At 42.7% G+C, this 15,007-nt stretch overlaps 1 protein-coding gene across 1 annotated transcript in view; it reads left to right on the top strand.

Annotated features, from left to right (window-relative positions):
• Window positions 1-15,007, top strand: part of clpb (ClpB family mitochondrial disaggregase) — a 35,831-nt gene that overhangs the window by 4,569 nt on the left and 16,255 nt on the right. The window contains exons 4-6 of the mRNA XM_004561438.3: window positions 6,183-6,286; window positions 7,813-7,941; window positions 14,227-14,324. Of these exons, the coding sequence (XP_004561495.2) occupies window positions 6,183-6,286; window positions 7,813-7,941; window positions 14,227-14,324 (331 nt within the window). The remainder of the gene's footprint in view (window positions 1-6,182; window positions 6,287-7,812; window positions 7,942-14,226; window positions 14,325-15,007) is intronic.

Raw genomic sequence — 15,007 nt, 5'->3', positions numbered from 1 at the left:
TATCGCGCAGCTGCCGCATTAGTGCGAGCATATGCCATCCTCGTCCCTGCTTTGGTTGTTACAGTACGTCATCAGAAGTGCAAAGTGCAGCTTTCAGACTGACAGACGGTCTTTACCCGTTCCCCCATTTCTCTGTCCAACAAATTAAATTAGCCTCCTGGCCCCCAGAACACACAGAATACAGAGAGGGGCCGAGGTTGAGGCCGGGCCAAATCCAATTTACAGGCCCTTTTTTTCCTTCTCACTCGCTCTCTTTACCCGGTCTGTGTGGTCACTTTTTTGTTAATGCTTCTCACTCTTAAGGCCCTTTATGTGAAATCTGAATATTAAAATGTTTTCAGATGAGCTTACTTTCAGTCCTGTTCTTGCTTGCTTGCATTTTTTTTCTCCAAGTTTGAACTTGTGTCGCAACAAATTGAAACTTAACGAATAAATCTGTGATCACAAAGCTTAATTGCGCGCGTGTAATTGGTTACAACTTTCAGTTTTATATTGATTTCCTTTTGCATTATATTAGCATGTTCGCTTATAAATCTTGAAGAAATTTATTGATCACGAGAGCGACAGAAAAGTAATTTGGCAGTAAAACGAGGGCACTATAATTGTTTTATCCTGATTGTCTTCTTTTTATAATCGTTTGAAGCCAAAATGGTAATTGAAATTAGAATTTGATGAATCACTCGGAGCTGATCAGAGATGAACACGGTCACATGATCCTTCAGCTGCGACTTTAACGTTGTGTATGTCGAGTGATCGTATCCATGGACCTTTTTATTTTTAATGATATGTGTCTGTCTGTGCGTGTGTGTCATGTGTTTTTTGGCTACGTGTGTGTGTGTGTGTGTGTGTGTGTTATGAGTGCTATAACTCAGCCAGACAGTGACACTCCTCTGTGTTTAATCCCGTCTTCCAGCCCCCCAGTGAGCAGTCACTGCTGCAGGGAAGACAGAACATCAGTTCACACACATCAGTCACAAACACACAACCGTCCACTCGTAGAAACACGTGCGCACACACATGCACACACGGGCGAGGAGACCGAGGGAGTTCATACCAAATATCTTACAGGCCAACTGCCTATTACTCAGCCACACACAACTTTATTTGCAGCCGTTAAGTGAAAACACAGGGAACATCACTCACGGACGCGGTGTAGCCTGTAGCGAGAGTGTCACCGTGGCTCTCGCTGTTGAATTATTCTGCCCGTCTCTCTCAAACAGTTGTGTTTATATTTTCCTGGGCCAAAAGTGATAATTGTGTTTCAAGAGGACATTTCAGTGGGAGCTGTTTCTAGATGTAGTGTCCACCAGGCAGGTCAAGGCGCGGCTGCGTGAGGGGAATCAGGGGTGGAGCAGAGGGGGGGTGTGGGTGTGTAAGAATTAAGGGTGAGACATTTGTGGTGGTGGGTGGAGGGGGCGTGTGTTTGCTTAGCTTTGATGTAGGGCTAAATCAGGGATGCGCAGGGCCTGGCTCTCTGTTTGCACTCTTTAACACACAATGCCCATCTCCATCGCTCTTTCTCTCCCTCCATCCCTCCCTCACGGCATTCACGTGCACAATGAGCGCTCAGCCAAGTATAACGCCTGTTGACCGTTCCGACCTGTCGGCCGAGTGACTCGATGGGAGGGAGGGCGACGGAATCGAAGGGAAGAACAGGGGTGAAGGAACGGGAGAGAATAACCTGGCAGGGGAGAGAAGGCATTTAAGTGGGATTATAGATTTGAGACCAAGATTAGCTGGACTCAGCAGGGCCTAATGAAATATAATCATTTGGCCATCATGATCGTAATGGTAGGTAGTCGGGTTCAGATAACACATATGGGGTTTGTTATTAAGATCTCCTTACGCTGTCATATTACGACTGTATTCGCAAATAATATAATATAGTATTAAAATATAATTAATGGCACGTTTTCAGGATATTGCTCTATACTATACTCTATAACATTTTCATGTTACTATTTTCAATATGTGTACATACGTTCTTCTCTTGGGTTTTGGTAATAAAATAGCTGTAAATAAGAAGATTGCCATCTTCTTTTCTACTATGAAATGATTAAGTGGTTAAACCTGAAGTGGAAAACATAATACTTAAGTTGTTTTTAAAGTGAATAATAAGTCTCGGTAAATGCTTTAGATACCAGCCTCTAGAGTCCACTATTTCCTGACTAAATAATCATATCGTAAAGAATCGGGTACATTTAAAAAAGGAAAGAAAAAAAATTAGAGGTACAGTGAACCTTGCTTTCCAGCATCTTTCTGACCCCAGGTGGACACCGGGTGAGGTGGGGTGAGGTGAGGTCCAATGTCTGGGCCAGGTGGTCGCAGACATGGATGGTCAGTTTGGCTCAGGTGTCTTTTATTGCACAACGGAGGTGGAAGTGTCTGCTTCCTGTCTTCCCTCCAGGGCCGGATTGGAAACTAACACCATCCCTCTGCGGAGACACCGATCACCTGCTGGTGAAGCAAGGCTACAGTTATAAATTTGTCAGCTCTAGAGTGTTGCATAGAGAGTAATGGGAAAGAAAAATGGTGTAGCATGGAGATGATGCCATAAATGGATTTTCAAGTGTCCGAGCAAGATGCCGACACCCTGTTTGCTTAAGGAGCAGAAAGGTAGTCATTAGCTCAAGGATCTCTGTAAAGGGGACAATAAAAAGATAACCTGGATGAATCCTTTATATTTGTTTGAGAAGAACACGAGCAATAAAACATCAGGATATAACCAGATGGCTCAGTCATACAGAAAGGTTTGGGGGCATAAAACATTTTTCTTGTTTTATCCACAATTATTACACAATTAAAATAATTCTGTAATAATTGTGGATATTATTTTTCTTTCTGTACATATTGGACTGTATCAGAAAGTCTGTAAACTGTAACTTTTTGTCCATTTCTGTTGAAAAGGGAGCTTAATCTAATTAATCTTAATTAACCACCTCTGGATGCCTTCAGTTAGGCCTCAAATTAGTGCTGCAACTCTCCTCCCAAATAAAGTTAGTCACTTGATCATCAGTTGATTAGTAAAACTATAAACTGTTTTTAAAAGCTCATTAGTTTTAGTACCGTCCTGTGTAATTAAATCTCCCTTTCTTTCATCTTTTTAGCTACTCTCCCTCCTTTCATCCAGTCCTCCTCCTCCTTTCTCCTCCTCTTCTTTGGAGTTTTCCTCCTTTTTTATCTCTCCGTGTTTACGTTTCTTATGCCATTAACTCTTTTCAGACCATCCCATTCCTTCAGTCAGTCCTGCCCAGCCTCGTGTGACCAACCTCAGTTTGAGTTTGTGCGTTTCTGTACGCGTCTCACAGGAAGCATCGACGTGTTTGTAGAAGTGCTTGCAAGGGTGAAGGGGAAACCCTCTGTGGGTCATACCCCACCCCTCCACAGTGATACAGTAACAATAGGGGATCCCACCCCCACCGACACCACCACCACCAACCCTTCCGATTGTCCTTTATACCCCCCTCAGCAAGGTCAGACACAAAGACCTGGCCAGAATGTTCTCAGCCTCGCTCTCCCATAGCAATGCACATGATGGAAAATAGACTTTCAACCTTTATGTTTTTAACTAAAAGGTTTGTAAATGTTTATGTTCCATGCTGAATATTTGCATGCCTCTGCTTCTCAAATGATGTGCTCCTCTTACTTATATCTAATAGTGGGTTAAGTAAGCCTGCTGGTCAAATAAATATAGTGACTCGTGCTGTACTTCAGTCTGTTGTCAGAGATGCAGCCTTTTATATTTTAATCAATATCTGCTTCTAAATTTCTGCTAAATATATATATTTTTAAAAACCTGTACTTTTGTTTATAATGCCACAAATAAATAAGATATTTAATTTCAACTGATCTTATATAAGAGTTAGTTTCACTCGTCCAGTCTCATTTTAAGAGCACAGGTTCTCCTAGCAGGGCTTCAGCCTGTTACATAGTCAGCTCCACCTCATCCTCCTATGAATGGTCATTTTACTCTATTTAAGCCCTTTCAGGCCACTGCCACAACCATTTAGCTGTAAGCGATCCATCTCTCCCTCCCAGGCCACATTACGTGGTCACAGGTTTAATGGCAGAAGCATCAGCAGCGTACCAGCAGGGTTCATGTTTCGGCCACCGCCTCTCTCTCTGTCTCCCTGTGTTCACCGACTAGCTGGCTAGTTTTTGTGTGTACATTTGTGCTCATCTGTGTCTCAATGTGAAAGCTACTGCTTGCCTTCACAGTGGACTAAGTGTGGGTTTATGCAATAGTGTGTCCTGCAGACAGGGAGACCTGAAACATCTGACGGGTCACAGTGAGTGGTGTTGCCGAGGTACTCCTGTTTGTTCTATAAGGCGGTACGCTCCAATGAAGGCCTACACACGAACACCCACTCGGTTACACTCCCCCAACGGTGCCGGAAATGGGGTCCGACCCCTGCCCCCTTCAGTGTGCACATATGTACATGTTACGAGGCCGACAAATGTGTAATGAAGGAGAGATAGAAGGAAGTGACTAGTGGGGTGTATCCACCATAACGAGACAGAATAGACTGGTGTGAATCAGGCGAAAGTGTCACAGGCAGTCGAGGAATTGGATATTTGCGCGTGATCTGTTTATGAATCGTGAGGAAACTTTGTGTAAAGGTCAAGGTTGTATTTGGTGACGCGACAGAAGCAGAGCTCTGTTCATGAGTAACAAAACATTTAATTAACAGATATTGTGGTCAGTGGCAAGTGTTGCAACTGCAGCAGCTGATAAGATATGTGTGCGGGCTTGTTAACATGTCATTGGTTACATGCGTGACGCTGCCGATTCAGAAACACTTTGACATCCACCAAATAAGAGGAAACATACAAGCTGCTGCAAAGCAATAAATACCGCTTCAAGGCAACGCTTGCACACTTTTTGGATGGAGCACGTCACAAGTGTGTTTCACATCCAGTGTGTGTGCTCGTCCTGTGATGCCACCTTGTGAGTCTGTATGTGCTGATGCAGATTTATCTCCACATGTTTTTAGCAAACAGAAAGATCTAATTCTAGTACATCACACACAGTGAGATGAAGGGCGTCCCACACTTCATGTAGAGGTAACTGTCTCTTTAATAGCTCTGAGAGTATCAGACCGTTCTTTGCCTTGTTCCTCCTCCTTTTTCCTCGTCTTTGTCCTCTTTCTCTTCTACTTCCTCCTTAAATGCCGCGTTCATCTCCTTCTCCACTGGCTGACTTCTTCTTCTCCACCTTCTCCTCCTCTGCCTCCCTTCTTTTTTTTTTCTTCTCTCCTCCTGTTCCAATTCTGTCTTTTCCTTCTTTTTGGTTCCTCCTCCTATATTGCCGCCTTCTTCTCCTTTTTGTTCTTCACCTTCTTCATCTCCTCTGGCTCCTTGTTCGTTGGCTGTGTCCTGCTCGACTTCCGCCTGCTTTTCCTCTCCCTTTTTTCCTCCCCCACCTTCTTCTTCTCTTCCTTTTTGCTTCCTCTCCTCATCCTGTACTCCCCCAGCCTTCTTCTCCTCCATTTCCTCTCCCACCTCCTTGTCCTCCTCCTCTGCCTCCTCCTCATTCTCCTTCTTCTCCTCCACACTTTAGGAGTCGTCACAGGATATCATCTGCCTCCATCTCACCCCGTCCCTTGCTCTCTTGTGTAACACCTACCATCCTCTACATGTCTTCCTCACTGCATCCACAAACCTCCTCTTTCCCTCCTTCCTGACAGCTCCATCTTCAACCTTTATTGGTACCAAATATAAAGTTAAAACACGTGACAATAATAAAATAAAAAAACACCACACATTCTGACAGATGAATTTTATACACATCACTGACCCCCTAGTCTTTGTCTTGATTTAGGCACTACTTGCTTTGATTGTCCCAGATATTCCTATGAAAAAGAGACAATCCATAAAATCTATGAAAGTGTTGATCAGACATCTGAACCCAAAGGCGCATTATTACTCTTTGAGAAAGAGAGAGAGAGGGGGGGAGACTTCCCAAAGAAAGGAAAACCTATTTTAAAATTTGTCATCCTCCTAATGTGGAAATAATTATACGGACAACAACAAGCCAAGAAAAACTGGCATCCACCGCATGAACACTGAAATATTATGGTGTTAAAGCTCATCTGTGTGCATGTCTGCGTTTATTTAATACAAGGTTCTGGGTGTGCGGACGTGTTTTTAAACGTGTGCCTCTGTGTTTTGTTGCTTTTCAGCGTGGTGAAAGTCTTACTTGAAGCTGGTGCCGACCCAAATGCCGGTGATCACTTCAACAATGTTTACGACACATCACGGGAGAAAGGGATCCACTCACTGGAAGGTGAGGAGGGGGGTGGGAAACGGAGAGCAGAGTTGTTATATTACACATATGAACCCAAAGCGTGTAAACCAAGTATTATGAGTATAATTTGCATAAAAATTTGCATTTATGTACATGTTTGATTCTTTGCACATTATTTGTTTTATTTGTCCTCTGACGAGTGGTGTTTTTTTTCTTTTGTATTTTTTTTATTTGCTTGTCTTCTGAGCTGTACAGTCACACACACACACACACACACACACACACACACACACACACACACACACACACACTCTTTACCCCCCACCCCTCCAGTCTGTGTTGGGTTTCTGCAGACATATTTATATGGGATATGTATATTGCAGACATTTATATGGCTGTCAGGTTTGGGTCCGCGTGGGGCCGGCGTAGCGTGGGGAAGCGTTTCCCAGACGCACACTGATGGATGGGCTAGGGGGCCCTGTGCGACGCTTTATTGGGTTAGCTATGATTATCCCGCCTTGTCTCTCACACACACACACACACACGCGCGCACACACACTGCAGAGAGCTAGAGAAAAAGAGTGGGATAGATAGAGGGAGGGAAAGACTGATGAAGGAAGGGAGAAGGAAAAGAGGGATGCTCTGAAAAAAAGACGTCTAGAGATGGAGGAGAAGGAAGAAGATGCGGATGTTTGAGGGAGTGATGGAGAGAGGGAGGGATTGGAGGAAATGGGTAGGATGATGAGGGAGGGAGAGGAAGTCAGGAAATGGATGAGACAAAGTTACTGGGATAGAGAGAGCGGGGAGGGAGAAAGAGGGTGCAAGCGATGAAAGGAATTGATGGACACCAAGGAGGAGAGGAAGGAGGCGGGAAGAAAAAATAAAAATGGATGATGAAGGAGTGGCACGAGATGAGTGCTGTTATGAAAAAGAAGTAAGGAGAGAATGATAGAGTATCTCCATTATTAGTAAGGAGCAAAGCAAGAGAGACCCTAAAACACAACTCGCATTATTGCTATCGTGTCGGACAGTTAAGCTTAAATCTGCTCAAATGAACAACTATTCCAAAGCTGGAAACAAGAAAGATAATTTTATAAAAGCAATGTTGTCTTCGTCGCACTTTCTGGAGTCTTCCATTGTCTGTGGTTAGATTATAGGAAGCTCCCCCGGATTTCGATGCTGTAACGTTTAAAGCCAAAGTAGTTTGTTATTCATTGTAATATCTTTTTCAGGTCCAGGGAGTATACGGTGTTCAGCTTCATGTAATAACTATCCTATTTGCAGCTTTGAGGAATCAGTGCATTTCCTTAAATTCCTCTTAACTCTAAATTCACTAAGACTGTCTTTTCTTTTCTTTTTTTTTTTTTTTAACTTTAATATTGGTGTAGAGAAGTATTTAAAATTAAAATTTAGCAGCAAATGAGTGATTTTCCCAGCAGACTTTTTGGTTTTGTTTTTATTTTATTGTATTTTGGGAGCCAACCTGTGCACGTTCTGCGCAGAAAAAGCAGCTTGTGGTTCTAATTGTTCTTCCTCCTCTGTCTCCTCGTGTCCGCTCTCTGCAGTCTTGGTGTCCAGAGAGGACGAGTTCAGCAGCAGGCTGAGCAGCAGGGCTGGTTTCCGTGGCTGCACAGCGCTTCACTACGCTACGCTGGCCGACGACCCACGCGCTGTACGCATGCTGCTTGAGGCTGGTACGTTACCGCTCCCGAATCATTACAACCGTCCCATCACTGCCCACGGGGGGCCTCAGAGTGTCAGCGTAAGAGAAGTAAAGGTGATGACAGATGCAGCAGCCTCCATGTGTTTTGCTTTGTTGCTTTGCAGTCTGATGCCTTACAGGTGCAATTTTTAATAGAGAATATCTTAGGTATTATTAAAGTCAAATAACTGCCAAGCTGTGTGGCAGTCTCCACCTTTATTTTATATACACTCCTCAATCCTGCGCACCCACTGTACAGTGGGCGGAGGATTTTAGTAGCTCTTACCTAGGTGAACTCAGTCTGCCTTTCCTGAGGCTACACTCTGTCAGCCTCTGCAAACACAGCTGACAGATGATAGTGTCCACTGGTGGGAGAAGTTTGAGTTGTTTGATCTCAGTTTGACAGTTTGCTTGTTTCGTCTTCTGTGGAGGTGATGTTTCCAGGCACATTGTAATATAATAGTTCCATATGTTAGCGTCTGCTGTTGCGGTGGCTAATGGGAATCTAAATGAATAAAGATGTTTGTAATCATACCTTTCAGTGGTCTTGATAAGTCAGGTCAAATGGCACTTTAATTATCTAAAGAGGCTTTTAAATGTAAATTTGCAAATTCTTACCTGAACTGTGACATTCTGTTATAGTTGGGATTGAGTGGAAAAAAACAAAACATTTTTTGGTTCCCTTTGTCCAACTAGACAAAATCTAAACGAGTCACTATCGTTAAAAGTAGGCGGGGCAGTTAATGTTTAATTTCATGACCAATTTTACCTTCCAAAAATGACTTAAGTGAGATAATTTGAATAAAATGATCATTGTAATAACTTTCTTTAACTGTAATCCAGATTCACTCCCTGCTGTGGGACGTTTTCTTTTTTTTAAACGTTTTTTTAATTTAGAATTATAAGTCAAGTTAAATGAAATGTACATCAAATGCACTATTTTTCAAAGGTTGATGAGTAGTAATGTTGACCAAATCATTTGTGGTGATGGCTGCCTTTTTGTTGTTAATGTAATTATGGTAATCTGATATTAAATGTATGTAAATAGTTAAACCGCAATTTCTCGTAGAAATACATAATGCAAGACCCTGAATATATGCAAGTTTGTTTACTGACAGCTTAATTCAAGAGTAACAGTCAGTTTAAGACCTTTTTACTTTGATTATTAAACAGAATAGTTCTCGTTCCGTCTTTAAAGCTAAAAGCAGTTTCACCTCCACCAGCTTTTCAGATATCATCACTTGAACGCATCCCCTGCGACTGATATAAACAGCATTACAAAACTCATTTGAAATTGATTACTTCTCTGCTTCCTTTGCCCCACCCCCCCCGTTACACTCACACCTGCCGTTGACTCAGCGCCACTATTACACACACGCAGACCCTGGAGGCAGAGTATCCCCCCTCAGTTTCCAGGCGAGCAGCTCTTAAACAAGCTAGGCCTCGTTGAACTGTGACCTCCTCGCAGAACATGCCCTTGGGGTAGCTCCACAAGCACAGGAAGTGTGTGTGTGTGTGTGTGTGTGTGTGTGTGTGTGTGTGTGTGTGTGTGTGTGTGTGTGTGTGTGTGTGTGTGTGTGTGTGTGTGTGTGTGTGTGTGTGTGTGTGTGTGTGTGTGTGTGTGACCATGTATGTTAGTGCACTTAGGCCCCCATATGATTAATTAAAGTATTCATATATTCAAGTACGATTTCATCCATCTGATATTCTTGTTTCAGTGTGTGGATGCCTTTTTTCCCTCTTTTTCTTTTTTTAAACTTGCATTGGTGAGGTTGTTGTTTGTTGTCGTCTTTTAGGTCGATTAGGCTTTTAATCTAAAAACACTCCATTTTAGGATCACTCTACGCTCAGTGAAACGCACACACGCAGATGCACAGGAGCTTGTATTAATGTCTTGTTTATGTTTATGATGGATGATGCATCTGAAGCTCTGTCAGCCTGTCTCTCCCGTCTCACCCCTGCCTCTGTAAGCACTCCGTACGCTTAAACAAATCACCTCAACTAACTCGATCAAATGTTCTGCAGACGCATTTTTGAATTAAAAAGGTAAGAAATTTCACGAAGCAGAGACATTTGTTTTAGGACAATTGGATTAAAGACGGGCTTGGTTGTCGCTCGCCCGGCTGGGCCTGTGCAGGGTTGGCGCCACCATCGCTGCCAATAGCATTTGTGGCATCACGCGCCCTCAATCACATGTTGCCGTGTATCTGTGATCCCGTGCAAATGTGAGTGTAATTAGTTTCTTGTGCATGTTTCATTGTTTTTCCTCCTCATACGAGCTTCCGGTATCCTTCTTTCCTTTAAGCCATTTTCCATTCGTAGCATCCTATCCATCTTTTTTTTTCTTTTTTACATCATCACAAAAAAAATCTTATGAACTGTCACAGCTTCAGGACATCTATGTGGATTTTGGTGTGTGTGTGTGTGTGTGTTCGCTATTTTGTGCGTCATCTTCCTTTCATGTATGTACACACTGAACCTTGTTATTTCCCTTGTGTTTGTGTTCATCTGTGTAACTCTACTAGCTGTGGGTTTGCTCTTTTGGCCTTAGCCGGCCCTCCACTCACATCTCCATCCATCACAGTCTCCAGGCCCACCCTCAGGCTTCACTTCGCCACACAGTCCCTCACCCTACCTGCAGAGGCTCTCTAGTTTCTCCCCGTGCTCCACATCGGGCCTGTGGCCAGGGGCACTGAGTAATGGACAGCTCTGTAGGTGGTAAGAGGCCAGAGGAGACACACATGCTCGCAGATGCACACAAAGACACACACACACACACACACACACACACACACACACACACGCATGCATAAAGACCAGCAGGGGCTCTCTCCCACCAGCTGCACTGAAAGAGAGGGAGGAGGAAATGGGAAAGAGGAGGGCACTCCTAATAGGCATAACTAAAGCACTCCTAATGAAGGGATCGTGTGTGTGTGTGTGTGTGTGTGTGTGTGTGTGTGTGTGTGTTCAGTTGGGGTTGTGTGTGTGTGTGTGTGACTGTTGTTAGTGTTGATCCTGTTATAAAGTGCTATGGCCCAGAGGGTTGGCCTGATATTAAAGCCCTAAATGATGCTATTTATTATGTCTGGTGTTGGCGCGTGTGTGTGGTACTTTATTGCTTTTCGGCCTCATGTTTTTTTTGGGGGGGGGGTTGTGGCGTATTGTCAGGATCGATGGCTTCTGAGCAGGTCACGAAATTTAGGGGTTTATCGATGATCATCACAGTGATTATTAGTCTCTGCGCTAGTGCTCAGAGCAATAGAGCAACAATCACCTGTACTGATTACATAGTTTGTTTGCTTTTTTTTTTTTCTGTGTTCTGAAGAAAAAGTTCAGATGGGATTTCTTGTTCGTAGTGGGCCGTACAGCATCACAGTACAGAGTACTGAAGTTACTAATGTTGTTTTCTCTCATGAGTGTCAGTCAGTGTAGACCGAGCTTCTTATAAAGACTGAGACTGTTAAACACTGACTCATCACAAACCCATTTGACTCTCAGTGGCAGAAAGAAAATCAGAAGAAATCTATAAGAAGTGCAGCATTGTGTTCATTACTGTTGAAAGCTGAATTCATCTTTCACTTCATCAATTTTTAAAAATTTATTTCATTTCTGGTAAATATAGTTGGAGCTTGGTGATGTTTTACTAGGAGTAACCCTTGAAGCTCTTCTCTGAACTGAGTGGTTTCGGTCATGTTTTTTTTCAGGCCTGCTTATAGAACAAATGACTGTGTGTGCATCAGAAGTTAGTGACTGTGCTCTCTCCTACTCAGCAGCTACGCTTGGAAAAACCCAGAAACTCTTCTTGTAGTTGTCAAGTAACGTTTTTATTGAGTTGTGTGTGTATCTATACAGGGAGTGCAGAATTATTAGGCAAATGAGTATTTTGTCCACATCATCCTCTTCATGCATGTTGTCTTACTCCAAGCTGTATAGGCTCGAAAGCCTACTACCAATTAAGCATATTAGGTGATGTGCATCTCTGTAATGACAAGGGGTGTGGTCTAATGACATCAACACCCTATATCAGGTGTGCATAATTATTAGGCAACGTCCTTTCCTTTGGCAAAATGGGTCAAAAGAAGGACTTGACAGGCTCAGAAAAGTCAAAAATAGTGAGATATCTTGCAGAGGGATGCAGCAGTCTCAAAATTGCAAAGCTTCTGAAGCGTGATCATCAAACAATCAAGCGTTTCATTCAAAATAATCAACAGGGTCGCAAGAAGCGTGTAGAAAAACCAAGGCGCAAAATAACTGCCCATGAACTGAGAAAAGTCAAGCGTGCAGCTGCCAAGATGCCACTTGCCACCAGTTTGGCCATATTTCAGAGCTGCAACATCACTGGAGTGCCCAAAAGCACAAGGTGTGCAATACTCAGAGACATGGCCAAGGTAAGAAAGGCTGAAAGACGACCACCACTGAACAAGACACACAAGCTGAAACGTCAAGACTGGGCCAAGAAATATCTCAAGACTGGTTTTTCTAAGGTTTTATGGACTGATGAAATGAGTGTCTGGGAGGCTGTGGTTGCTGCTGCACGCAATGTTGATGGTGAACAGATCAAAACACTGACAGAATCCATGGATGGCAGGCTTTTGAGTGTCCTTGCAAAGAAAGGTGGCTATATTGGTCGCTGATTTGTTTTTGTTTTGTTTTTGAATGTCAGAAATGTATATTTGTGAATGTGGAGATGTTATATTGGTTTCACTGGTAAAAATAAATAATTGAAATGGGTATATATTTGTTTTTTGTTAAGTTGCCTAATAATTATGCACAGTAATAGTCACCTGCACACACAGATATCCCCCTAAAATAGCTAAAACTAAAAACAAACTAAAAACTACTTCCAAAAACATTCAGCTTTGATATTAATGAGTTTTTTGGGTTCATTGAGAACATGGTTGTTGTTCAATAATAAAATTATTTCTCAAAAATACAACTTGCCTAATAATTCTGCACTCCCTGTAGATAGATAGATAGATAGATAGATAGATATAGTGCGGAAAGAGTAAAACTTCCTTAAAAAAAGTACTTTCAAATATGTAAAAGTTAACCAAAATTCAAAGTCTAGAAACTTCCAAGTACTGTTTCCAACTCTTTTTTCCCCCTTACTATGTGCTATTCATGATGTCAGAGCAGGTATCCGTAATATGAGCATTTTCGGGTGTGATCACAGCAGCCTCGCCCACCTGCTATCCAAACCTGATATGAGGGACCGCACCAAATCTAAGACGGTGATTTATGTTTTATTAGTTTATTTTTTGAACTGTGACTGCAAAGCTAGTCCAAGAATTAAAAATGTCACTAGAAATGAGTCCAATACATCCACTTTAAATCTGCTACAGTCAAACATGAAAACTCCTCTAAACCAATGACAAATAAACGAAGAGCACAAATTTGATGGAGTAGTCATTCGCCTTAAACAAATCTGAGTCCCAAACTGCTGCTTCCTCTAAAAAGCTGTGTGAGCTGTCTTAACATTTAATTTTCCATCCACATATTATGCCCTGAAACATTCCCACAAAGCAGAGCAGGACATTCACCTATCATAGACCTGAACAACACATTTACATTATTGTTGTCCCTCTTTCTTACAGTAGGGGTGCTTTTCAAATATTAAATGTTGTACTCTTGTTGTTCATAACCAGGACAATTCAATTAGATATTACGTGGGGTTTTTTGTTTGGTTGTTTTTTTTTTTACACACAGTGTTCTTACAGTTACTTGTTCACACGGAGGCATGTGTGTGTTGAGTTTACTCTGGTTAGTGAGTGGTAGCACAGGTCGGGGCAGAAGGCACTGCTAACCACCCGCACTGACAAGCACAGCACTGTTCAGCCCAGGCTGGCACACTTCACTCGTGCTGTGATATTATCTCCTCATTCCTCTGTGAAATGTGTCATCCACTTGATCCTGCTGTGTGTGGGTGTGTTTGTCCCAGTGGCTCCAACCTCCAGCAACCTGCAGTGAGTATTTATAGATCATATATAATAGTCCAGGGTGTTGGTGTGCAGTTGTATGGTTATTGGCACGCGTTGCAGATATGAAACCCCCTACAGAGGCATTGCATCGCCCCTCTGCTTCACTGCAGTGACCTCTGATCCTTGTGACCTCTCACCCCTAGCCCAGCTTTTTCGATTGACGATAGACCCTCCTGCTGAGGGAAGTCTGTGCATATTGTTGTAGTACTAAAAATTTTCCCCCCCTTGAAACCTATGCTGATTTGGTTTTAGTTTATGTCATTCTCTAACTATAAAATTTGTTTGTTCCTGTCATACAGGTGCCAGCCCCCTGCAGACCAATGGTGTGGGACACACAGCACGGGCCTATGCTAAGGAGGGAGAAGTGAGCACTTTGCTGCAGGAGTGGGAGGGCAAGGTATAACACATAAAGGATATGCAAAACTGCATAACTGCAAAAAAACCTCCTTTTTGGTTCCCCGATGTGGATTAACAGCAGTTAGGTCATTTTAAAAAACAAACAAACAGTGCCATGCTCCCAGATGTAGTTGTTTTCTTTAGCCTGGTGTGAACAGCTCAGCACATTTCTTGCACACAGGCCGACGCTCCACAGGAGGTCTGTGTCAGTCCGCTTTGTGACTGACAGGTGCTTTGAATATTAAAGTTGTGAAAGCTGGTGGAGGTTAACTGGGGTTAAAAACACGCAACAAAGCTGCGTCATTGATCGGCGCATATCATGACATGACAGACTGGCTAAAGTGTGTTTAAGCGAGTTTTCTGGTGTATGTATGAAAAAGTCTTGGATGTTTCATAATGTAAAATGGAAGCTCACATCATTTACATCTCTGAATTATCAGAATCGACTTTATTGTCCAAGTATGAGGAGACATACAAGGAAGTGGGGTCTTTTTTTCTTTTCATAAGTGCAAACAGTCAGTTGTGTTAATCTTCCGAAACATGATAATGAAATGTGCTTTACTCGAACTATGGCGCATCTCATCGTTGGGATGTTTTTACTCTGACTCCAACAGTGAAGTCAAACTCTTTGGCAAAGAGTTATAAGCTAAATCAGGGGTTGGGTGCACAGAAAGTGCTTATTAG

The sequence above is a fragment of the Maylandia zebra genome, linkage group LG14 (genome assembly GCF_041146795.1).
Source record: "Maylandia zebra isolate NMK-2024a linkage group LG14, Mzebra_GT3a, whole genome shotgun sequence".
NCBI classification, from domain to species: domain Eukaryota; kingdom Metazoa; phylum Chordata; class Actinopteri; order Cichliformes; family Cichlidae; genus Maylandia; species Maylandia zebra.
This window is presented reverse-complemented; position numbering and strand designations above follow the sequence as displayed.